The sequence below is a fragment of the Sceloporus undulatus genome, chromosome 1 (assembly GCF_019175285.1).
Source record: "Sceloporus undulatus isolate JIND9_A2432 ecotype Alabama chromosome 1, SceUnd_v1.1, whole genome shotgun sequence".
In the NCBI taxonomy this organism is placed as follows: domain Eukaryota; kingdom Metazoa; phylum Chordata; class Lepidosauria; order Squamata; family Phrynosomatidae; genus Sceloporus; species Sceloporus undulatus.
In genome coordinates this window covers 371,676,703-371,702,664 of record NC_056522.1, presented here as the reverse complement: position 1 = coordinate 371,702,664, position 25,962 = coordinate 371,676,703, and the positions used below count along the sequence as shown (strand labels likewise).

Here is a 25,962-nt window from a genome sequence, read left to right as displayed (position 1 = left end):
TATTATTTTCAGACCAATGTGGAAAAGCCCTTTCCTAGTGGCAGATGCAAACTTAAATCTAGTCATAATATCTTGTCTTAATTGCACCTTTAGACAATGTGGGAATTTGAGACTCAGGACTTTTCAGTCAGCCCTAGGTTTCTTAGGGGCAGTTAGTTTGCAGAAGTGTCATCTGGAATTAAAATTTTATGTCTGTGGTCTCCTTCCTTCCATTTATGAAACAAATGGAAATTTATTGAACAAATTAATTTTGATTCCATTGTAAAAGTCCATCCTGAGAACTTGCATGGTAGCTTACAAAGCCCTGCAGGGAGAGTTTAAAAGTAGCTTCCCCTTACTAATTAGGCCTTTCAGGAAACAATTGATTTCAAATTGCAGCAGGTTTTTTGCACGATATTCTTTTGATATTGCTTATGACAAATGAAAGTTTTTACCTAATAAGTTCACCAGTGACACAGGAAAGCAGCTGCACTCAGTTACAGTAAGTCTGACATCAGTAAATCTTATTTTCCACCCCTCCCTCTCCAAAGAATTATAGCTAACAAACCATTATTCCCATACTGTTATGGTCTAGGAAAGAATTTCAAGTTAGAAGCAGGAAATGGATCGTATAATGGCCAGTAGAGTGCTTTGATGAGATGTTTTAAATCCAGTTTTATAAGGGTGAACATTACCTTCCTAGTACAAATCTCCTAAAATATACCACAGTCCTAAAACACCCCGTTGTGTCTTTCCAACAGGGTCAGCATATTTCTTTAGCTCCTGCTCCGAAGATTGAGGAAGTGCTGTATGAATACAAGCCATTGCACGTAGAGACCTATGGACCACAGGTTCCAGAGCTTGAATTGCTTGGAAAATTAGGGTAAGTATCCCACACACCCCAATGTGACTGTCACTGAAATGTTATTCCATCTGGGAACTTGCCACTCCCCCCCTCCCTCTGCCAAAGCAGAATTTCGAAAAAAGAAAAAACAAAACAGAAAGACCGTAATGAAACAGTCAACTTCCTGCCCAAACCAATGTTTTGTTTGGGTGGCTAAATGTGATTTTTGTTTCTCCTCCCTTCTTTCGTTCCTTGTCTGGTCTTTTATAGATCAGTTGAAATTTGGCTGGATTGCATTAGTGTTTGCAAGGTTGCCAGTGGCAGCCAACAAGGAATAGCTGTTCATTTTCAGTTGCACAGTATCAACATGTAAAAACAAAATACCATACTAAAAAACAACTAAGGAGCTTGGCTTGCCCAGCAGCAGCTGTAGGCCAGTAAAAATATCAAAGCTGGTGCTTAGCTACGGAAGACATTTGATTTTACTCCCTCTGGATTAACACTCAGCAATGCATTCTGTCCGCAGACTCTTCCAGATGGGGTAAATGTGTCAGGAGTTGGAAGTATTTGTTCCTGTACTTCCTGTGTTTGTTTTTTATTTTAAAAAAAGATCCAAACAACACTGTCCAGAAGTTGGAGGAGGCAACAAGGGGATTAGCTATTTTGGATTTGATTGTAACCAACAGAGGTGAACTGGTCAATGGAGTTGAAGTAGTGGGATCCTTGAGTGAGAGTGACCATGTCCTCTTGGGATGTGTTATATAGAGGGAAGTCAGATAAAATCCCATAGGCAGAAAAGCTCAAATGGAAGAAAGTTCCTGATACATGGAAATTTATTAAAGGTGTGATATTGAAGGCACAGTTACAAACAGATCCAAGGAGGAAGAAGAATGGGAAGTGTCCAGAGAAACCAAGGTGGATGTATTAAGAACTTTCATATCAGCTGAGATTTAAAAGAGACATGCATAAGAAATGGAAGTAGGGGAAAACACCAAAGAGGAATGCGAATTAATAGCCATTACTTGTTGGGGAAAAGTAAAAGAAAAAGTTAAAGCTCAGAATGAGCTCATGCTTGCTAGAGAGGTTAAAATAAAAAGGAGTTTTGGGTTTTGTTTTGGGTTTTTTTGGCTATGTTCAGATCAAGAGGAACAGCAAGGTAATGGTGGAGAGAAAGTGCATAGAGAAGGTGCTAACAGGGCAGAGAGAAGGTCGAATTGTTCAGTATCTCCTTTGCTTCAGTCTTCTCTCAAAAGGAAAACAGCGCTCTCACTGGTCAAAATAGAACAAGTGATATAGTAAGAGGACTGTGGCCCAGGATAAGTAAAGAGGTAGTGAAGGAATACCTAGCTACTCTAAATTAATTCAAATCTCAGGAACCAGACGAACTGCATCCAAGAGTATTGAAAGAGCTTAAAGACATAATCAATCTGTCAATATTCTTTGAGAATTCTTGGAGAACATGAGAGATTCCAGCAGATTGGAGGAGTGCAAATGTTGTCCCCATCTTCAAAAAGGGCAAAAACAAGGTTCCAAGTAACTACCAAACAGTCAGCTTGATGTTGATACTAGGAAATAGATAATTAACAGTCAGCCTGTGCAGCCTTAGAAAGGAATGCTATGATTACTAACTCCCAGCTAACACTAACACCCATGTTTCTCAAAAACATAAAACACAAATATCTTTTTTGAGTTACAGGCTTGGTAGATCAGGGAGCATTGTGGATGTAGTATACCTTGAGTTCAGTAAGAGTTTTGACAAACCTCTCTATGGCATTCTTGCTGGAAAGCTGATGAACTGTGTGCTAGACAGTGCTACTGTTAGGTGGACCTGTAATTCATTCTGAAAATTCTGGAGAGATGTTACTAGTGTGGTGTCTTGGGGTCCTGTCCTGGGCTTAGTGTTGCTCAACATCTTTGTAAGTAATTTAGATGATGGAATAGAAAGCATGTGTATCTGATTTGCAGATGACACAAAATTTAGAGAGAAGGCTAGTGCTTGAAATGGCAGAATCAAATTCAAAGTGACCTTCACAGATTGGAGAAATTTAAAAAACGAATTTCAACAGGATAAATGTAAATATTCCATCTGGGCAAGAAAAATTAAACGCACAAATATTGGATGAGTGACACCTAGCTTGAAAGCAGTACATTTGAAAATGATCTAGCAGAATACAAGCTAGTCATGAGTCAATATTGTGTTATGGCACCCCAAAAAGCCAAGTCAATACCAAGTTGCGTTAATAGGAGCATAGTGTCCACATCAAGAGAAGTAGTCATGCCACTCTGTCCTCAGACCTCAGCTGACAGATTGTGTCCAGTTCTGAGCATCCCAGCTCAAGAAGGATATTGACAAGCTGGAATGTGTCCAGAGAAGGGTAAAGGTGCTAAAAGGTCTGGAAACCAAATCTTATAAGGAAGCTGGGTACATTTAGCTTGGAGAAGAGAAGACTGAGTGGTGATCTGATAGCTGTCTTTAAATATCTGAAAGGATTTCATGTAGAAGATAAAGCATGTTTGTTTTCTGCTGTTCCAGATACTAGAACACGAACCAATGGCTTCAAATTCTATTAAAACATTAAAAAGCACTTCTTGACTGTAAGAGCTGTTCAACAGTTCAACCATCAGAGGGTGATGGTCTCTCCATTTTTGGAGGTCTTTAAGCAGATGTTGGATGGGTATCTTTTGGAAGTCTTATAGTTGTGTATTCATACATGGTAGGGAATAGGATTCGATGGCCCTTGAGGTCCCATCCAGTTCTAAGGTTCTATTATTTTATGATAATTTTGCTGCACTTTTTTGAGGCTCTTTGCCCCTCCTTATCCATAGTAATCTGCGATATTTTGTTCTTACCCCAAAGACATTTTAAAGCATTTTATCATTGTATGGATAGTGATGATCAAAGTGAATACATCCAACCTCTTAACCCTTCCCCATTTTCAGAATTTTTCTGCTTTCTGCCCTCTAATCAAATTCAAAGGCAAGCTTTTAAAGATGTAGAAAAGTTGAAAGGGGCCATCAGGGCCATCTAGTCCAATGCCTCCCCCCTACAACCAGGCCAGAATACACAACTAAAGTACTCCCAAGAGATGGCTATCTAACCTCATACAATTATAAGTAATGATAGAATTACAGAATATCCCAAAAATCAACCCACTCACCTACTCATCAGTTTCAATGGGGTTGAAGGTACATGTTTGAGAAAAGGAGAAGGAGGAGGAAGCTGTGTTGTTGGAACCTTTCCTCTACTAGAATTTTCAAGTTGGTGAATATGTGTGTTTCAGAGCAGAAGAGTCTATTTGTTTAGAGGTCAGGCTCTAGTGAAAGTTTTTTTTAAATTAAAAACATTTAAAGGTGTAAGACTGGAAGAGGGTGGAGGAGTGTGTGTGTCACTGGAAAGTTTCCTCCACATGAATTCTCAGGTTGACACGTGTGCGTGTCTGTGTGTGTGTAGATATGTGTGTTTGTGTAGATAGCATGTGGTTGGCTCAGTAGTGGAGGTTGCATGGCTGGTGTATGTATGTAGTTATGCATTTATGTATATTTCATATGTGTGTGTGTGTACACACCATGTTGGATTTGCTGTCTAGAGTTTGGACAGTGGAGGGGAGAAGGCTGATCCCTTGCTGGCACTTGCATAAGCAGCAGGTTGTGGGGGGGGGCAATTCTCTTTCTTCTGCCCATCTGGCAGGTTGGACCAGTGTCTTTTAGAGTATCCAAGGTGATGTGACATGCTGTTACTTCCAGACACAGTTTTGGCTGATTTTTTTCCTTTTGTTTGGGGAGTTTGGGTGCTTTGGTGGGTAGGGGATGAAAACCACATTTTGAAAAGATACATATTGTCATCTTTTGGGCAAAAAGCACTCCCCATTTGGGGCCACAATCAGGGCATGTGGCCTGAAGGCTGGACTATACCCACCTTTGCTGCAGGGAAAAAGGCACTGTGATGATGGCAGACTGAAAGGTAAGGCATAAACTGAGTAAATAAATACAGTCCTGTGCTGAGCACAGCCGTCTTGCCACTTAGATTTGCTGCTCTTAAACAGTTAACCCAAATGCATTCATAATGTAAATGAGATCATACAATTGTTTAAAATATGACCTCACTGTTTGGGGTTTACTCGGTTTTTTGAGGGTCCATTCCAGCTGCTTAACTAGTGAGCCCTTTAAATTTTGAGTTTCATGTCCAGTTTATTGTTCTTTGCTTTTTTTTCTCTCCATTTGCTGGTGTATCAAGTTATCAGAGGCAAATATTAATTAGCTTTCCCAGCCCTAACACAGCCTGATCTAGCAGACACCACCTGTTCCTGGAACAGCTGCCCGGGCCGCCAAAGCCCTGGGATTTCTGATGACAAATGAAAATGTGCGTCAGGAAGCAGGCTTCTCATTCCATACCAAGGACCTCTTGGTTCTTGACATTTCATGTTTTCCTTGCCAGTTTGAGAATAGGCTTTCAGCAATATATGTGAAACAATCCCTTGTTCCTAATGCTTGTCAACACAAGGCCAAAATTCATCAGGTAGCGTTTGTAAAATGTTATAGCTCTCTTTTTAAAGAGTGATACACATTGAATGAATAATAAAATGAATCATTCTTAACACAGGATCAGATATTGTTGTTGTTACTAGCTACAGTGTTGAGTTGATTAATTTGTTGACTTTAATAGGCTTTAAAAATGTAATTAACTAAAAGGTTGTCCTTGGTTAAATGGGCAGCAGTTTTTAAAAATACTATTTTAAACACACTTTAATATTTATTTATTTTAATACAAACTTGTGTGTGAAAAGTGCAAGTGGCAAAGTATATGTTAAAAGTGGCATTCTCCATTCACACATAGGAGGAATGCCTCTTCTAAGATGATGGCTGGTACGAAGTACAGTCAGCCTTATCCACCGGCTTTAACCATCCACAGCCTGAAAATATTTTTTAAAAAATTAATATTGCAAAAACCATACCTTGATAGTGCCATTATTAAAATAAGTGACATAATTTCACTATGCCATTGTATTTATTGGGACTGTGGGTTTGGGTATCCATAGGGGGTCCTGGAACCATACACCAGCAGAAACCAAGGGCCCACTGTATGTTTGTATCTTCTAAATGATGCTGTGAAATATTATGTGATTCTGCATATCTATGGATAAAGGACAGATCTGTTGATTTGTCCAGTGATTCTCTTGTGATCAGTTGGTTAAAATTTCTGCACTTAGGGTGAAGCCTTACTCATTAATATTGGTTTACATTATCTCAGGAATTGGTGCATCAGCTGCTAGGTAGACAATAATTATTATCATTGCTGTTTCAGTGTCTGCTCTCATACAAGCTATCGAAAGATAGTTTTTTCATGTTGCAAGGACACTGTGGGGAAAGTTTGTGTCCTTAACCCCCAGCTGCACTTCGACTCCCTCTTTCAGATTCATCCCAGTGAGACCATAGACACCTTGAGTGAAGATTATGGAAGACACACAGTATTTGAGTCAGGGGATTCCTGTTCTGCTGCTCAGCCTTGTAGCCTTGAGAATGTAATATAAGGGGCCCTGATGAAGTAAACTAAGTTGAGAAATAACAACTTGTTTAGGGTCTCACCCATTGAATGTCATCACCAGTTAAGGTTTTTTTTCCTCGAGACAATTTTATCCATTGCACCTAAGGGTTCCAGATTTGGCTGTTGTTTGATCAGCAGGTCTGCCCTTTTGTAGCAGTCTAGCTACCCTCTTCCTTTTTTGTCTGATAGACTGTGTATTTCTAATAGCTGTAGAGGAAGAGAAAAGTTAGTAGACCAGTTCAGAGAAGCTTACAGATACTATTCACGTTAAGGGTTAAAAGCCAGATAACACAGAAATGTTTAGATGTGTGGTGACCATGAGCATTCAGCACACGGAGGACGAAGCTAATTAACTACAGCTGTTGCTCATAGGTACAAGGTCATTCTGCTGGCTGCGTGCAGCAAGTCTGAAGATGAACACGTGTCTGTTTAGACAAGGGGACAATTTTCTATGTTGGACAGGAAGAGGCTGAGTTTGTGACCGCATGGTTTGGTGTCTATATAAACTCAGGGACTTCCGGTAATTGGTGTGGGTTTTGAGAGAGGAGTTGATTGTGAGTTCTGTATAGTAGCATTGGTTGTTTAGTTGCACTTTGTAAATAAAGATAAGCACTTTCGGGAGCTTGGCTTGTCTGGTCTTTAATCAGCACAAGCCTGGCAGTAAATGCTGTAGAGTTCCTGTCGGTACCTGCATTCCATCATTTCCGGAAGACATTCATCTGCTGTAATCTTCGCTGAGGGCTGTGAACACGTTTCTAAAATTGTCAGCTACTCTGCTATACTCTGACAATTCAGTACAAATAGGTTTGTCAGTTTCAACAATTTTTTAAAAAAGTTTTGCTTTCTGCAACAAGAGGTACTTGTAACTTCATAAGGTTTTGAACCATGTCCTTTCTAGTCTTAGTCCAAAAATACAACTGATACCATCTTAGTTTCGTCATCCAAGGATCTGTGCTTAATGCCTGAAAATCTTGTTCCTCCTCACTTGTTCTGCGAAAGGTGCAGCAGTTTTGCTGAAAAGGCTTCCGTGAGCAAGCTGTTTATGATATTAGAAAGGCTGGCATATTTGTGAAGGACCCATTGCAGGGAATGTTCTGAAAGTAATAAACCATGTCTCAAAAATCAATAGAAAATGCTACTAGAAGTAGATTTTCAGAAGGCTGCAGGACAGAGGTAATACACTGTGTTGACAGCATAAATGGGACGGGGCTGGAATAGCGGGGGTGATGGTGGAGGGGAGACCGTTCCTCCTGAGAGTTAGAGAAGCTGAAGTTGCACATTGCTTTAGGAAACTAGCTGGTAAGCAATAAATCGTAAGTAATCAAGTTGCAGTATTATTTTAGGGACATGGACTTTTGCTGTAGCCAGTGACTAACAATATTACTTTTAAAACTGAAAGAAATGGCAAACAAGCAAGCACAGCAAACTGAAAAGGCACCAGTCCTCGAGGTCTCATGCATGGGTTTCATAATATGTTACAAAGAATCCAGGGGTTCTGTACAGATTCCTTGGAAATTCCTAAACTACAGTGGTGCCTCCGCATACGCGGTCTTTTTATAGGCGGCTTTGAGCATAGGCGCTCAAAGTCGCCGGCACGCGCGGGGCGGAAGGGGCGGCACGTCCCATTCAATTGAATGGGCGTGCGCACCCGTTCCGCCTTGTGCGCCGCCACACACAAGCCCCATTGGAAACAATGAGGCTCGAGCATAGGCAGATTTTTTATACGCGGAGGGATCCGGAACGGATCCCCCGCGTATAATAAGGTTCCACTGTATTTGTAGTTTTACAAACCTACTCATAGCTCCCTGTTGTTTATGGATGGTGCTCTTTTGGCTACATAAAGATCAGCACTCAGAGAACGAGGGTGCATCTACACTGTAGAAATAATGCAGTTTGACACCACTCTATGTGCTGTTGCTCCTTGGTATTTGCCATTTTACAAGGTCTTCAGCCTTTTCTGCCAAAGAATGCTGGTGCCTCACAAATTACAATTCCCAGGATGGAGCCTTGGCAGATAAAGTGGTGTCAAACTGCATTATTTCTACAGTATAGCTGTACCCAGAGTTTACTATTAGTACCGGTATATATGAATGAATAAGAATAGCTTTACTTGGTGCTTCAAAGACAGTGCTCTAAAACACACTGCAGAAATAATTCAGTTTGAGACCACTTTATATCTCCTGGCTCAATGCTAGAATATTCTGGGAACTGTAGTTCTGTGAGACATTTAACTTTCTATGTCAGAGAGCTCTGATGCCCCAGTAAATTACAATTCCCAGGATTCCCTAGCAATGAGGTAGGGCAGGTAAAGCAGTCTCAAACTGGATTATTTCTGCAGTGTGTTTTGGACCAATAATGTTTATATCAGGTGTCCCTCTTTGGTGAAAAGTATTCCATAGCTGGAATATTCCCTCTTGTTTGGAGTAGGGTCCTGGGGGACAGTCTTGGGGTATCTTGGTATTTAGCTTACCTGAACCAGCTGAGCTTTACTCTGGGCAACACCATGTTGAGCAATCCTTGTCCTTGATCCTAGTTGAAGCTGCCTGTCAGGCCAACCAGGAGATTATTCCCTTTGTTCCAATGTTTAATACAAGTCGAGTCTCCCTTATCCAAAATGCTTGGGAAAAAGAAATGTTTTGGCTTTTGAATTTTTTCAGATTTTGGAATATTTGCATATATGTAATGAGATATCCTGGAAATGGAACCCAAGCCTAAACCTGAAATTTGTTTCTCATTTGTATGCCCTGTATAAACATAGCCTGAAGATCGTTTTATACAGTACATAGTATTTTAATTTTTTTGTGCATGAAATAAAGTTTGTGTACACTGAAGCATCAATAAGCAAATGTGTTACTTTCTCAGCCACCCATGTGGACAATTTGGGATTTTGGAGTTCCAGATGAGGGAGAGTCAACCTGTATTGTTACAAAATATACAAGAACACTGGCTGTTGGACGTAACCTCAGATTCATGCACAGAATGTAGCATGTAAATATGATTTAAATATCTTGATTTCCATACTTGGAGTCTCTGTCTATGTGCTCTTTAAACCCCATTTTGCAGCTAATGTTCAAGTGATTTCAACCTCTTTATATATGAAGGTCATACACCTATTATGGAAAAGGCTGGGCAGGCCACAGTGGTGGGTGTGATATTATCTTACTTCCCTTGTATGTTGATGTTCTTCAGAAAGCGTGAATAGGACCACTGTATTTCTTTAGAAGGGGGCGTGGAAACCAGTTGAGTCATTAATTTTTTGTCTCTTGCTTTAAAATTTAGGTAGAGCCAGCATGGTGTAGTGGTTTGAGTGTTGGACTATGACTCTGGAGAACAGGGTTCAAATCCCAGGTCAGCCATGGAAACCGACTGGGTGACCTTGGGCAAGTCACACTCTCTCAGCCTCAGAGGATGGCAATAGCAAATCCCCTCTGAAGAAATGTAACACCCCCCCCCCAAAAAAACCCACCTGTGATAGAGTTGTCCTAGGCTTGCCACAAGTTGGAAATGATTTGAATGCATACAACAAGAACAACAACAATTTAAAATTTAGAAGTAACAATTTAAAAATTCCACTTTGGATGTTTTTTAGACTATGGAACTTTCAGTGCTGTGTAGCAGCAGCATGTCTGCAGCTAACAATGCAATAAAGTTTGAGTTGGGGAAGAATGGGGTTCTTCTCTAGCTGATTGTCCAGTAGCTGTTTGTATCTGCCCACAACAGACAAGGTTAACAGTGGCTCCACCAAAAAGCATCTAGGGGTAGCCATGTTGGCCATATAGCAAATCCAAGAACATCCAAACAATGATACCTTTATTGGACCAACCAAAATGCACAATTACATGTTGCAAGCTTTCGAATTCACACTGGCTCCACCAGAATCACCAAGTATGTGTGAACTGCAAAACAGAGATAAAAGAGGTGGGGCGGGGTGGAGAGCAGGTAAACCTGCTTATTTTTGGTCATCAAAATGGAAAATAAAAAGTCATCCTTAGATCCAAGTTACATCTGCTGTCAAATCAGATTATTTCTGCAGTGTGGATGCAGCCCCAGTTAAGAAACCTTCAGGTGGTCTCTCAAATGTTCAAAATGTTGGGTTTTTAAAAAAATTATACAAGGCTTCCTTGATCTGGTTGTTTCGTTTCACGTTAATGATTTTGGAGGGAAAGTTTGCCCAAATACGTTGATCTGCTTTTCTCTTTTGTGGCGTAGGAACCAATTCCTATTCTTTCCATGCTATTTCTGCCTCTGGTGCCACATTTTCTGTTAAAAAAATAATGTGCAGGAACATGTCTACTTGTCAACTGATGTATACCTGTATTGAAATATTCAGCTGGCTCCTAAGTGGCATGTCTGTCTGGCACTGCTGATTATATTTGCTCCAGGCAAGAGAGAAAGAGAAGTCTGTGTTTTGCCAATGAGAACTGGGTTTTCCTAGTGTAAAGTGCTGATTGAGATTCACAAGATTGCCTTCTTGGCCATTTGATATATTCCTGTTAGCAAAATACAATTTCTTTCTCTCTGCTTCTCTGCCGCTCTGTACAATATTATTGTGCTACTATTTATTGATGTGTACTTTTTGTTTTCAAGAACCTTCCAGGCATTTTAGAATGTAAATAAAATAATCATGCAGGTTGAGTATCCCTTATCTGGAATTCTGAAGTCCAAAATACTCAAAAGTTGTCCACATGGGTGGCTGAGATAGTGACAACTTTGCTTTCTGATGGTTCAGTGTACACAAACTTTGTTTCATGCACAAAATTATTTAAAACATTGTATAAAATTATCTTTAGGCCATGTGGATAAGGTATATGTAAAACATAAACGAATTTCATATTTAGACTTGAGTCTAATTTTGAAGATATATCATTATATATATACAAATATTCCAAAATCCAAAAAGACCCCAAATCAGAAACAATTCTGGTCCTAAGCATTTTGGATAAGAAGTACTAAAGCTGTACCCGAAATAAAAACTATCAAAGTGAAGAAAAAGGGAAACAGCAACTGGACAGAGCAGAATCAGTATTAAATGAGATGTGATTCCAGTTTACAAGCTGAAAGCTTCGTGGAAGAATACTGTTTTTATTTTACACCAAAATAACACCAATGAAGGAGCAGTGTGACTCTCCAGGAACAGAATCTCAGAACCTTTCTACCATGATAGGAAAGACCTGACCCCCAGTTGTGGCCAGTTGAGCATCAGTTAGTGTACAGTGTAGGTTGTCAAGTGGGGCCACTACCAAATAAAGTGGTGAGGAAGAGTGACCTGATTAGTTGCCTCATGGCCTATGTGGCCAGTTCCAGATGACGGTCCAATGATAGTTGCTAGTACAAGAGTAGGCAAAATGCAGCCCTTGGGCCTTTTTAGGTGTGGCCTTTGAAGCTCACCAAAGCCCACAGATTGCCTTCCCAAATTTAAAAAATCAGTGATGGATTTCCCGGTGTTTTTTTTTCCCCAAATACCAGCCTAACCCCCACCCCACCACTTACAAAGTTGGGGACTTGCTTCCTTTGTCTCCCAAAGCCCTGTGAGGCTTCCAAGCACCCCCCTCCCTAATTAAAAACAACAACTACCAGACATAAACCTCCAAAGCTACTTGCAAATGTAGTGGTTTGCTTCCCTAAATCCCTCAGAGTCCCCCAATGCCCAAGAGGCCCAAATAGTGTCTGAAAGTGACATCATGTCATTTCTGGTGTACCCAGAACATGTTGGTGTAGCCAGTCGTGTGGATGTAAATAGAACAAATGGTCCCCATCCCTTTCCACAGTTAGCCACTCCTGTGCTAATAGTGTTCCACAGGAATTTGTTTTAGGGCATAGATTGTCCTTTTGTTTGTTTGTTTGTTTAAAAATGTGTTTCAAAACAAGTGACTTGGCTAAATGTGTTTTGTTCCTTCCCACTTCCAAATCATGCTTTCACATATGCCAACATTTGGCTCCCAACACACACACCCCCCAAGCACATAGTTTCTTAGCGCTGAATACATCATGTGCGGGGATATTTGGTACAAAATATTTAGAACAGGACAAGAAAGCCATTTGGATGCTTCCAAGCTGCCTGTGGATTAACACCTTCTGACTGACCAGTTGCCATCATGTCCCATACATCAGGAGATCAGTCTGAAGAAGCCATTATCTCTTCCCTTTCTTGTTCCATCTTGTCCTACCCCACACAGCAACTGGAGTGAACAGGGAAAGGATTTTTAATGTTTCTTTTTTACAAGTAGTGCTACAGAATAGGAAATGCTTGAATAATTGTGTTAAATTAATAGGAATATAACATTCTATAACATAGATCAGCGGTTCCTAAACTTTGGTCCTCCAGATGTTTTGGACTTTGGTTCCCAGAATTCATGTCTATTGGCCAAACTAATGGGGGCTTCTGGGAGATGAAGTCCAAAACACTTGGAAACCTAGACTTTGGGAATCATTGACATAGATCCTCATGCAAAATCAGGCTTAGATGCATGATACAAATGAGATGCAGAAGAACAAGTGGCTGCAATTTACATGTGGATCACAGTCTTTCTCTGGGCTTCATTACTTTGATCGGATAACATTTTCTGAAAGAGATGAGTTAGCAAATTCTTATTCAAGGGTGCTCCTTGGTGCTGAAGCTTATCTCTGCATGCAAAGATCTGGATCGGGACCATGGATTTTTAGAGCTGGCCCTATTTTGCTTTTCAGTGAGTTGGTTTGGAATGCCACTACCTTGGTTATGTAGTGGATTGAAGCCAATTGAGATATTCTTTCTTCCTTTCCTATAATGAGGGAAGCAGATAGTGCTGGCTGTCCAGCTGAATCAAAACCAAGGACAGAGACGTGGCCTCCTGCAGGAAGCCTGAAACCTCACTGTTTAGAAAAGCTGGACGTTTTGGCAAAGCGTCTTCCGAGCCTTTCAAGCGGCACCCTGTAGTATATGGAGTTTTTGAAAGGAGCACTTCTGTCAAGGTCATTAGCAGCGTATGTTGGGAGTGGGCTGCTTATGAAACAGAAATTTTGACTTCCCGTCCGCCCACCTGTGGGTCTAGTGTGGTTCTGTAACTGTTAGCAGTCTCCGGAGGATTGTAAAACCAAGGAATATGGAAAATGTATAAAGGAACAAAAAAGGAAGTCCTACACTAGACTGTGCACTTACTTATATTCCTGGTTGGCTACAGTCGGGCATGTTGCCACTAAATTAACCTCAAAAGCCTGGATCTGACAGCAAAATGTCCGCAGTAATTGTTTTCATTGGCATTTGGCTTCAGAGTTAACTCAGTGATCGAACACGAGTCTGTGTGCGCTGAATATTTGTCCGGTAATGAGTCTGTGTGGTTTCCCTCCAGTTTTTTTTAAAAATGTAATCATGGAAAAATAGTTTCTGCTTTGAATAGTTGTCAAACATGCTTCTTTCACTGACAATGAGATGCAGGGCAGCTGAAGGGGGTTGTTTAGTCTAGAGTAAATACTCCAGAGATTAGAAGGTCATGGTAGGAAATGTAATTATACCATTTTATTCTGGAATAATCTCTGGATTGTAGAGTTCTTCTATGTGTATGTGTTGTGAAGGTAGTAGGGTGAACAGAGTGCCAACTTGTGTTTGTTCGAATTATACACACAGACCCCTTCTGACTAGCTGGAAATATTAAAATTTGAGGACGTTAGCCTAGTATCACTATCACAGAAACAAAAAGCCTACCAATACTTTTTCTGAGAACATTTGCATATTTATACATTTACCTGTTGAATTAATCATTTATGGTCAGCTTTAAAAGACTTAACCATTTCAGTAGTATTGTTGGGAATAAGTGCAAGCAAAAATAGTAATTCTGTTAGAACTGCTCTGGTTATAAAACGGCACAGAGAATAAAACACTGGTTATGCTCTGGCTGTAAAGCACCACAGCTATAAAGCAGCATAGATAATAAATAAAAGCATGCAATAGTATTATTGGGAATAAAGATTGCTTTGAGTAAAACAAACAAAATTAATTTCAAAATTTCATGTTGTGAAAACCATGTCCTATCTGGCTTGTTTTCATGTCCCATCAGTGCCAAATGCCACCATAAGTTGAGAACCTTTGTCTGATGGTTCTTTGGAAATTTTATTAAAACCTTCTCACAACAAGGGGCAGACAAACATTTGAAAACACAGGGCAGCTGCAATAGAGTGCTGAATGCATTTTGCACAGTGATGGATTTTCAAAGAAGTTCAGGGATATACCAGAAATTTAATGAAGCTGGGGCAGGCTGGTGGAGTGACTGGTATTACTTGGGAGAGGGAGGAGACTTTAGCATTATGGTAGTTGTTGTTGTGTGCCTTCAGGTTATTTCTGACTTATGGCGACCCTAAAGTGAACCTATCATAGGGTGATCCTGGCAGATTTCTTCAGAGTTAGTTTGCCATTGCCATCATCTGAGGCTGAGAGAGTGTGACTTGCCCAGAGTCACCCAGTGGGATTCATGGCTGAGAGGGGATTTGAACCCATGGTGGGATCTAATCTAAATAAACTAATGAGAATTTTGAAGGGCCTAAATACCTTAAAGGCACTAGATTCTATTTGATCTTGGAAGCTAAGTAGGGTCTGCCTGGTTAATTCTTCAATGGGAGACCGCCAATGAATACAAGGTGCTGTAGGCTATATTTCAGGGGAAGGAACTGGCAAAACCACCTCTGAGTATCCCTCCCCTAAGAAAACCCTATGAAATGTATGGGGTCACCATAAGTTGACAGATTACTTGAAGGCGCATATGCACACACAGTTAGGATTTGCCATTTCTTTTCTTCTGTACAATTCACGAATCTAAGCTAAGTCAGTAAAACTTGGCTACATGTTGTAATCTTCCATTTCATGCATATAGAGGAGGACTGTGTGTGTGTGCTGTTATTTGTCACTAAGACAACTTAGACTTATGATGACCTATGAATGAGAGACCTCTAGTAGCCCCAGTCATCAGCTGCCCTGATCAAGTCTTGCAAACTCAGGGCCATGGCTTCCTTGACTGAACCAATCCACTTGTAGTGCAATATCCCACTTTCCCTACTGCTTCAACTTTGCTGGGAATTACCATCTTTTCCAGTGATTCATGTCATTTTATGATGTGTGCACAGAATGGCAGCCTCAGTTTAGTCATCTTGGCTTCCAGGGAGAGTTTAGCTCTAACTTCCTCTAAGACCAATTCACTTGTCTTTTTAATGGTCCATTATATATGTGGAACCCCTCTCCAGCACTACATTTCCCCCCCCCCCCAATGAGTTTATCTTTTTGTTGTCCAGCTTTCACACCCATACAAAAAAATTGGAAATAATATTACATGGATGATTCTGACTTTGGTATCTATTGATATATCTTAAACGTGAGGATCTAATCTAATTCCTTCATAGCTGCCCTTGCCTCTGTCTGTCTGTCTGTCTGTCTGTCTGTCTGTCTGTCTGTTTCTCTTTCCCTCTCCCTCTAATTTTTTTACTGAAAAAATATGGTTCCGGCTCATAAAGGTGCATTTGTCTGTGCCATTCACATTATAGCATCATTCGTTTCCTTACTTACCCTGGGGCTGATTTCCCCCTTATCAGTAGGAAGACTCTTCTTATAAAGGGAGTTGAGGTGAGATGGCTATAGAGAATTAGGATTAACTCTAAATCTGTCTAATCCAAATCCTAAACCTAAACCTGTTCCTTCATCACATGAAGAGGATGGCTGACCAGATATGAAATTCAACACGGAGAAATGTAAAGTACTGCACTTAGGGCAGAGAAATGAAATGCACAGATATAGGAAGGGGGAGACCTGGCTGAACAAGAAAACATGTGAAAGGGATCTAGGAGTCCAAGTAAACTACAAGTTGAACATGAGTCAACAGTGTGATGCAGCAGCTAAAAAGACCATTGCAATTTTAGGCTGCATCAATAAAAGTATAGTTTCTAGATCAAGAGAAGTAATAGTGCCACTATATTCTGCTTTGGTCAGGCCCCACTTGGAATACTGTGTCCAGTTCTGGGCACCACAATTCAAAAAGGACATTGAGAAACTGTAGCGTGTCCAAAGGAGGGTGACTAAAATGGTGAAAGGTCTGGAAACCATGTCCTATGAGGAACAACTTAGGGAGCTAGGTATGTTTAGCCTGGAAAAAAGAAGGTTAAGAGGTGATATGATAGCCCTGTTTAAATGGACATTGAGAAACTGTAGCGTGTCCAAAGGAGGGTTACTAAAAGCTTGAAAAGTCTGGAAAACCCATATTAATGGATGCAAGCTGCAGGAAAAGAGATTCCAGCTCAACATTAGGAGGAACTTTCTGACAGTAAGGGCTGTTCGACAGTGGAACACACTCCTTCCTCGGAGTGTAGTGGAGTCTCCTTTGGAGGTCTTTAAGCAGAGGCTGAATGGCCATCTGTCGGGGATGGTTTGATTTGGATTTCCTGCATGGCAGGGGGTTGGACTGGATGGGCCTTGTAGTCTCTTCCAACTCTATGATTCTATGATTCTATGTTTGTGAACCAGGTTTCAGTGCAAACAAAACTTTGATCAGAGAAGCAAAGGTCTAAACTGGGGTGGGCAACTGTGCAGGTGACAGGTCTGAATTTTCACACCTATGTGCTTTCCATTGGGCTGCACTGGTATATTGGCAAATTGGAAGAAATATTATTGTGTCACTTCCAGTTCCTGTTCATCGTGATTTGAGGCTGGTTTGCCTCAAGTTGGGAGTTTTATCAGAGTGGGAGTCATGCAAACTGCTGCAGTTGTGGATAGCCCTAATGCATTTTGTAGTTTCAAAACTGTTCAAAAAGGATTTTAAATATTAGTGTGTGTGTACAAGGATTTATTGCAAACCCTCTGGGTGACTTTGGTCAAGTCACACTCTCCAAAACATAGTAGGGAGGAACTGGGGAAATCCTACTGACTTACGAAGTTCTCTGTGGCTAACTGTGAGTGAACATTTTCTCCAACATAGCTCCAGTGGTAGCAAGAACGAACCACTTTCAGCCACCTTAAATTTTGAGATCTTTCTGAGGCTCTTCTCTCTCAGTCCTGCTAATACTGTCATGACTGGCAGAGACATGTACAATGGCATTCTTGGTAGCTAAGAAACAGCATGGTGTAGTGAACTGAGTCTTGGACACTAAGGTCAAATCTCTCAGCCACAGAAACCACCTTGGGCAAGTCACACCCTCAGCATTAGAGGAAGGCAATTGTGAACCTCTTCTGAAAAAACCTTGCCAAGAAAACCCAAGGATAGGGTCATTGTAAGTTGGAGTCAACTTGAAGGCCCATAACAACAACCAGGGAGTTGTGGGGTTGTGGGGGGCTTGGGAGGATGCAAAAATGCGGCTAGGTATTACGTACAGACTGTGGGCCACACTTTCTTCATCCTGATCTCAACCTAAGTGCCATATTTGTTCAAAGATCAAATTGTTCAAATTCAAGATTCAGTACAATTTTCTTGTTTTAAAATTCAAAGCCCTACACAGCCTAGCCCTCCCCTGTCTTCCAGCTGTTATTTCTTTTTGTCAGTCTACCCAAAATCTACATTCTAGGAAATCTGTGCTTTTCACCCAACCAAGAGTTTCCCCTTCCTTGGCTCGGTTTTGTCCGTTTTCACTTGCTACTTCATATACCTGCAATTGCCTCTTTGAGTATTTGTGGACTGCCCCTCATTATTTTAAAATCTCAGTTAAAAACTTTCATGTTTTCCAAAGCTTTTGGAATTTTAGCTTAATACTGGCTTACAGCCTTGTTTATTTTGATTATATGTATTTGTCAAATTGCTTTATACTGTATTTTTCTATTTTATCTGGTTAATTTGTTTTACAATTATATTGTATAGTTTTATTGTATTTTATTATTCCTTTCTTTCCTCTGTGTTGTTTTACTTGTACAATGCCATGTACACCTATGGCTCTATATAAATAAATGCTAATAATAATAATAATAATAATAATAATAAAGAATGTGATTGATATAATCTTGCCTGTAGCTGGTATAGTACCACCCAATACTTATTCTAGAATGGCTTAGAAAAGGAACTCTGTCTCTGTGTGTGTGCACAATGTATACATGTACTGTATCTGTGTATGTGGCCTTCAATTCAACATTAATGAACTTTTAAAAATCACATATAGTAAGTAAATTCTTTTTCATGGTTTGCATGCAATAGTACGAAATGTGTTTTCCTGGTTTTGGAATTTAAATGTCCCCAAATCATGTAATGTTTCTAATAATAAAATAATGACTTGAACATATGCAGAATTGACAGATTAGCCATTGTCGAGGCTGGAAGGCAACATGGATATATTTTGGTTCCTTTGCATAACTGGTTTTAAATGTAAAAACATAAATCTTTCATTGCTGGAGGGGTTGTGGTGTGGTTTTCATTTGCTATAATTTCCTGTGAGACACTATTCCAAGCAAGCCCCACCTTCACAAGACAATACAGTTTTGCATTCACCAGAATATATCCCAATATATTTAAGACTTGTTAACACGACCTGGGTATATCATACAGTCTCAATGAATGTGTTTAATAAAGGGCAGTGAGGTTTGAAAGAATCTTTTGAATTATTTTACAGTAGAAGCAGAAGCTAAATCAACCCCCTTACAGCCATAAATGTCACCAGTTCTCTTCCATTGAATACTTACACTTGCTTGCCACTGCAAAATCAATTGTGTGACTCTTTCTTGACTCCAAAAAACGAAAAGTATTGCGACTGGCTCATACATTACTGACTCGCAAGAACACTATGCCTCTGTAACTTGTCAGAATCAAGTTTTAGTTAATAGGTATTTTTCAGTGATGTAATGGGAAACATTTGGCAGAGAGACAGAATATAATGGACTGTGATTAATGTTTTAATATGCACTTTTTGCTCTTACATATGATGCAGAGGTGGAGTCTTTTCAGGCCCAGATTGATAGGCCTTCGGCAGGTGTGTGTACGTAATCTTTTTAGAAAAACGCTTTAAAAATAAGTTGAACCTTTTAATTTGTGTGGGTGGCTTTTTTTTTTTTAAAGAAAGGGTTTTGATTCTTTTTTAAAAAAATCCCTGGCAATATTGATGTGTATAAAAGCATGTCTTCTAGAGAGTGAGTTTTTCCACTACTTAAAATAATTGATTTAAAAAAAAAACCCACCAAAACCCACACATAGTAAAAAGATTTATTTGAAAATACCTCAAAGAGAGTCTGAGAGTTAAGTTTGACAATAGCAGAGTTAGATTTATTGTTTATTCTAGTGTGTATGTATTATGTTCACTTAGGTTGACTTTTTATTATAGAACTTGCATTTTCTTGACTTTTTTGTATGTTTCTCTTAATTCGTTTTTCACTTAACATTTTGCTCAGTATCCATCACTCAGAGCTACCTCCTTGTTTAAATGACTACGAACACATTCACTAGCGGTTTTCAGAGGTGTGATTGAAACATTTGCACTTTCTGCTCATAGGTTGAATATAAAATGGTTTTAATTCAGTGTTACATTGGCGATGTTTAGAAATGACATCAGGGATGGGCAAAGTGCAGGTTGTGGGTCATGTGTAGCCCATGAACCCAACTTTTGACAGCTCTGAAGCCCCTGTCAATTCTTCCTAAGCCCTCAGTCTTCCATTTAAAAATTCAGTGTGATTACTGCCCCCAAAACATGCAAAACCTAATACATGAAAACATGCAAAAACACCCCCACTCTACAAGCACCCAGAACCCTGTTCACCAAAAATCTGTTTTCCTCTGCAGTTCCTCTCAAAATGGCGGCAGAAAACAACATCACTTCCTGTCACCATTTTGAGAGGAACGTTTTGAGACAAAACAGATTTTGGGGCTTGCTGGATAGGGTGACTAAAATGATGCTTCCAGTTAACAAGGCAAGTTTGTTTTTAAAATCCCATATCAAATATAAATATTAAATATAAATGCTAAGAGCATTTACAGGTGGCCCCTTGGTATCCTTGGGGGTTTGGTTCCAGGACCCCCCATGGAAACCAAAATCTGTGGATGCTCACGTCTCATTATATACAGTGGCACAGTAAAATGATGTCCTTTATATAAAATGGCAAACAAAATCAAGCATTGCTTTTGAAGATTTTTAAATATATATATATATTTTCAAGCCGTGAACACAGAATGCGTGGATATAGAGGGCTAACTGTGCTAGAAAACCTCTTCCCTCATCTTTCGCAAATACATGTTTTGGGGTTTTTTTTTGTTTGGGTGTATTCCTGGATTCAGGGCTGAACCTGGATGACATTTTGGTGGTGGCTAAGAGTGTGTTTGTACAGCTGAAACAACCGCATCCATCCTTGGAGGTGTCAGATCTGGCACAGTGATGCATTCTTCACTTATATAGTGCACTGTATCTCAGATGGTCCACTATGAAGAGGCAGCCTTTGAAAAGTGTTGGGAATCTTCAGCTGGTCCAAAATGCTGTGGCCAGATGGTTAACTGGGGCCAGTTAAAGGGAACATACAACTCTCTTGTTACAACACCTTCATTGGCTAGCAATCTGTTTTCAGGCACAATACAAAGTGGTGGTTATAACACACAAGGCCATATGTAACTTGGGTCCAGTCTGAAGCTGCATATTCTCCCATATGAGTCTGTTTGGGCTTTGAGATCTTTGAAGCAGCTCTTTCTCACTGCCCCACCGCCCCAGCATATTCACTGTGGATTTGAAAAAAGGGCTTCTTATAACAGCTGCTCAATGCTGTGCACAATCTTACCAAGAGAAGTGAGGCTGGCACCTTCCCTGTTTTCCTTCTGCCAGGAAGCAGTGGCATCACTAGGGCTGGCATCATCTGGTGTGGCAATTTATGGTGTGAGCCCTCCATTGATCTCCTCCCATGCCACACCATACAGAATCCTTACATATGACAAACTATGTAATGGTCATAGTTTATGTGACATAAACAAATAGTAGAATTAAAATTATACCTGTACATTATAATATCATGTGCACAGCATAAATGTATTTACCTGTACGTAGTTTCATGTGATTAAAGTGAAAATTTTGTAAGATGTGATGCTTTTAAAGAAAATTTAGAAAGAATATTTAAATAAAAATTTAATTAAAGTTTAAAATTTGAAATTTAATTTAAAAAAACAAAACAAACTGGGGCCTCTCCTTTCTCCTCTCACTGATCGTCACCTGACTCACACCATCTCTTTAGCATTTTAAATGGATGCAGGCAAATGCCACAGCCCATTTCTAACAAAAGACAGACATTTGGGGAGCAGTGGTGTCACCTCCACCTAGAGTTTCATTTGGTGTGGTCCACATACCCGTAATGACCCCCCTGCCAGGAGGCATAGAAATAAGCCTTTAGTATCTAAGCTAGGTTGCTTTTAATCCAGGAGAGGTGCTGCAATAGCAATAGCATGTACATTCCTGTACTGCTTATAAATGAACTCATACCAGCAAGCTGGGTACTCATTTTATCGACCTACAAAAGGATGGAAGGTTGAGTCAACCTCAGAGCCCCTGGGATCAAACTCACAACCTTGTGGTTGCAATACAAAGGAAAAAAAATACTTTAAGAATTTATTTTAACCAACCTGTTCTCTGTTTTTAACACACTTATTTTATTCATTGTATTGTTAACTGCCTCAAGTCCCATTTTGACTCCCATGGCTCTTTTCCAAGTTGTGTTTGAGATGTCTTACACATATATTATCTAAATATGCCTTTTGCTTTAGAGAAAGGGTGCTCCTGTGCAACTTTTTGCAAATGTCAGTTGCACAAACTTCATACAGTTAATCGACTGAGATTTTGTTACATGCATGCTACACAGCTTGCTCACTCTCAGACTCCTGACAGCCCCTTCCTTTGCTGTGGTTCATATTGAGTCACTGCTCTTGGTTTCTCTTGGCTATGGCTCCATTCCCATTTTCTTTTAGTCAAACTTTCTTCCTCCCAACCAATCAGGGAAAATGTTATGAATACAAAGGCACCACAAAACTATGCAGCTAATCAGATTTGGCTATGTAATAATGTCACTGAAGCAAACAAAACCAATGCTTTGCCCTTCGTTCCAAGTGGTTTGGAGAGCGATGGGAATAGACCGTTTCCATCAGCATTGGGAACACTATCTGAATAGATTTCACTACAGTGCAGCAGGACTGGAATGTCCTAGGCGTGCATCCGACTCAAAATGTGGTCTATTAGTATTAAATAACTTTAAGCAGAAACACCATTTAGTTCTCAATCCCATTCTGATGACAGGCTATAGTAGATCAACAAGAGTTTCCAACCCTCAGTAGTTTAAAAAGAGAAACAAGAAGAAACTCCTTCTCTTAAATCAACCAAGAAAACTTTAGGGAAACTGTGAGTAGATTTCTGTGTTAGAGGATTTGTATGGGAGCTCTAGTTCTGGTTTGTTGTTTTTGTTAGATGTCATCAAATCAGCTTCAACTTAATAGTTACCCTGTGGATGAGAAACCTCCATGAGGCCCAGTCATCAACAGCCCTGTTCAGGTCTTGCAGACTTAGGGCCATGGCTTCTTTGATCAAGTCAATCCTCTTGTTATGTGTGATCTTCCTCTTTTCCAATTGCCTTCCACTTTACTGTGAATTATCTTCTTTTCCAGTGAGTCATGACATCTCATGATATATCCAAAATGTGATAGCCTCAGTTTAAGCATATTGACTTCTAGGAGTTCAGCCTTAATTTGTTCTAGTACCAGCTTATCACATCTTTTTGGCAGTCCATGGTATCTGCAGAACTCTGCTCAAGAATCACATTTCAAGTGAGTTAATCTTTTTCCTGTCACCTTTCTTCACTGTCCAGCTTTCATGTCCATACACAGAAATTGGAAATATTATGACATGAATGATTCTGGCTTTGGTATTTAATCATATATCTTTACAGTTGAGGATCTTATCTGATTCTTTGTGGATGCCTTTCCAGGTTTTAGCCTTCTTATGATTTCTTGAGTTCTGCCTTCATTTTGATTAATGAAGACATGGAAACTCTTTAACTGTTTCTGTCTTCATTGCCCACTTTAAAGTTATGTAAATTGTCCTTGGTATTATTTTTGTTTTCTTAATATCCCACTGCAACTCAGTGGTGTCACTAGGATTGGTGTCACCCAGTGCAGTAACTCATCGTGTCACCACCACTCCCATTAACTTTCTCCCATGCCACACCATACAGAATCTTTAGTAATGTTTTTTATACTAATATTACTCTTAAACCATAATTCCTGTATATCACTGAATGGAATGGCAATAGTTATGACATAAACATATTGAGCCATAGCAGTTAGAAATGGTGTCAAACCTATTATTTCTGCAGTGCGGATGCAGCCTCTGTCTTCAGTACAAGGGCCTAGACCATCTCCAGTGACTGACCTCAGGGGCCCTTGTTAAGCAAACGCATAAACATTAGAGCTACATTGGCATACCGCCACGCAGACTTGGCTTTCCATGTTACTGGGCCTACATTTCATAACAAGAAAACATTGTTATGAAATCATTGCAAGCTATCGTGGTCAAATCTGTTGCCCTTATGAACAACATGGTAGCTGGTTTAACAGCATATCTGCTTCTGTATTTAAGACTGAAGTCTTGCTCTTAGTCCAAAAGTTTTTTGTTTTGTTTTTGTTTTTGGTGTCGGGGAGGAATATGAAAGGAAAATCTCGTGCTTTGGTTTCTGCTTAGCATACATATTTCCTTGGAGAATTAAATGGAACCATAAAAATAGTGTATGAGTCCAATATTTGGGTTGGTATAAATGCTTTAATATGTTTGGTTTTTAAAATAACCCGACATTTTTTGTTTTCCATGCATCCCTCAGTAATCTCAGGAGTTGTTCTTTATTTTCTGTTTAATTTTTTTACCCTGCCTTCTTTGCCTAAGAGGGCTGCTGTTACAAATTTTGGATGATGCTGGAGGATGGCACTTTGTTGTAAAACCCAGATTCAAGTTGCTTTTTCGTGCCTGTTTTTTTTTTTTTTTAACTGCTGTTGCTTGTCTTTAGGACATCTTTGCCCTTCTGGAGAGCTCTAGCAGCTGAAGTAACAGAGTTTTGGCAGAGCCTCACTGGAAATGGTATCACCACGAAATATTTAGGACCTGTTTTTAGAACAAAGTCTCAAGTGCCAAAAGCAAAAAACAAAGCAAAACAGTGTCTTAGGGCAAGGAATACAAATAAAGGAATGTTTGTTGAACACACATACTGTTTAAATCTATTTCAATTCCTATTTCTTTAAATTTAGCAAGCTAGAAACTAGTTCTCTTTCCTTTCCTTCTTCAAAGGAACCATACTCTTGAAGTATAGCTTCCCCCACCCCAACTCACCATATATCTGTGGGGCCAGTTTCTTGGAAAATGCAACGTGAAGGAGCCTACAAGACAAGATTGAGGCTTCTGTGTTGTCTTTATGGTGTAGAAACATTTTATTTATTTGTTTGCCCACTTTTCTAGTTTAAATCTTGTATTTTCCCATACAGCATTGAAAGCAAATAAACAACAGGAGGATGTGGTAAAAAATTGAAAAACAGTAAGATGAAAAAAAGAAGAAGAGGAAAGATAGAAACAATCAAGCAGACCAAACAGTGGCCACAAGACAAGCCCTGATTCTAAATAAAATAAAAATATAAAAATGTATGGATCATGAAGTTGTTGGGGGAGGATGTCTTTGTCCTGATGGTGGAAGGGCATCAGACATAAGATAGTGCAACAAGATTTTTTTAGCAGAATAACTCAAGGTAAAGTTAAAGGCATTCACAGCTGGCACCCATAGTTTTTTTGTGGGGTTTTTTTGGGCTATGTAGCCGTGTTCTGGAAAAGTTTATTCCTGATGTTTTGAAACGTCAGGAATAAACTCTTCCACAACATGGCCACACAGCCTGAAAAGCCCACAAAAAATTAACTCAGGGTAGCTACGGCTACTAAAAACTGTTGTTGTTGAGGACATTTAGATTCCAAAACCAGGAAAAGACATTTCTCTCTATTGCAAGTAAACTCAGAAAATGTATTTATTTACTATCTAGAATTTCTAAAAATGCACAAATTCTAGATTGAAGGCTCTGTGTATGCATACTCACACACACACACGTATGTGTGTATAGGTTGCGCAGAAACAAACACAGTCACAGACACAGCCCCCTTTCTGTGCCATACCATCATAAACATTGGATAGACCCAAAACCAGTGAGTAGCAGGATTGTATCATTTACTTTCTATTGACTAGGATGATACTTTGCTTTAGACCAGGATGAGTCTGCATGTAGCACCCAATGTCAGTTTGCACACACACCCAGCCCTTCAGAGCACCCTCAAGTCCCTAGTTGCTAAGTACTTTCCAGTAGATTCCAGAAAACCTTCCTAGAGTTTTCTTGTCCATAATTATTCAGAAGAGATTGGCCATTGCCTTCCTCTAAGGTTAAGAAGGTGTGAACTGGTCAAGGCTACCCATATATATAAAATCTCTGTTCTACCTTTACCCAGGTTTGTAATTCATATTAGAAACATTCCCCCCAAATGCCAGCTCAATTATAACAGTTATCTCTGTTCACTGACAGTTCAGTCTCTGATGTGACTTGGTCCTTAAAAAATATTTCCTAATAAAAATCATCTTGTTAGATTTGAGGTGGGTGGGTTTAATTTTACTCAAATTGTATGGTATTCA

General features: G+C 39.8%; 1 protein-coding gene across 2 annotated transcripts in view; it reads left to right on the top strand.

Moving 5' to 3' along the window:
• The window catches only part of MNAT1 (MNAT1 component of CDK activating kinase), a 184,401-nt gene that overhangs the window by 128,917 nt on the left and 29,522 nt on the right, over positions 1 to 25,962 (top strand). For both annotated transcript variants that reach the window (XM_042445482.1, XM_042445481.1), the window contains one exon: positions 741 to 862. In XM_042445482.1, the coding sequence (XP_042301416.1) occupies positions 741 to 862 (122 nt within the window). The remainder of the gene's footprint in view (positions 1 to 740; positions 863 to 25,962) is intronic.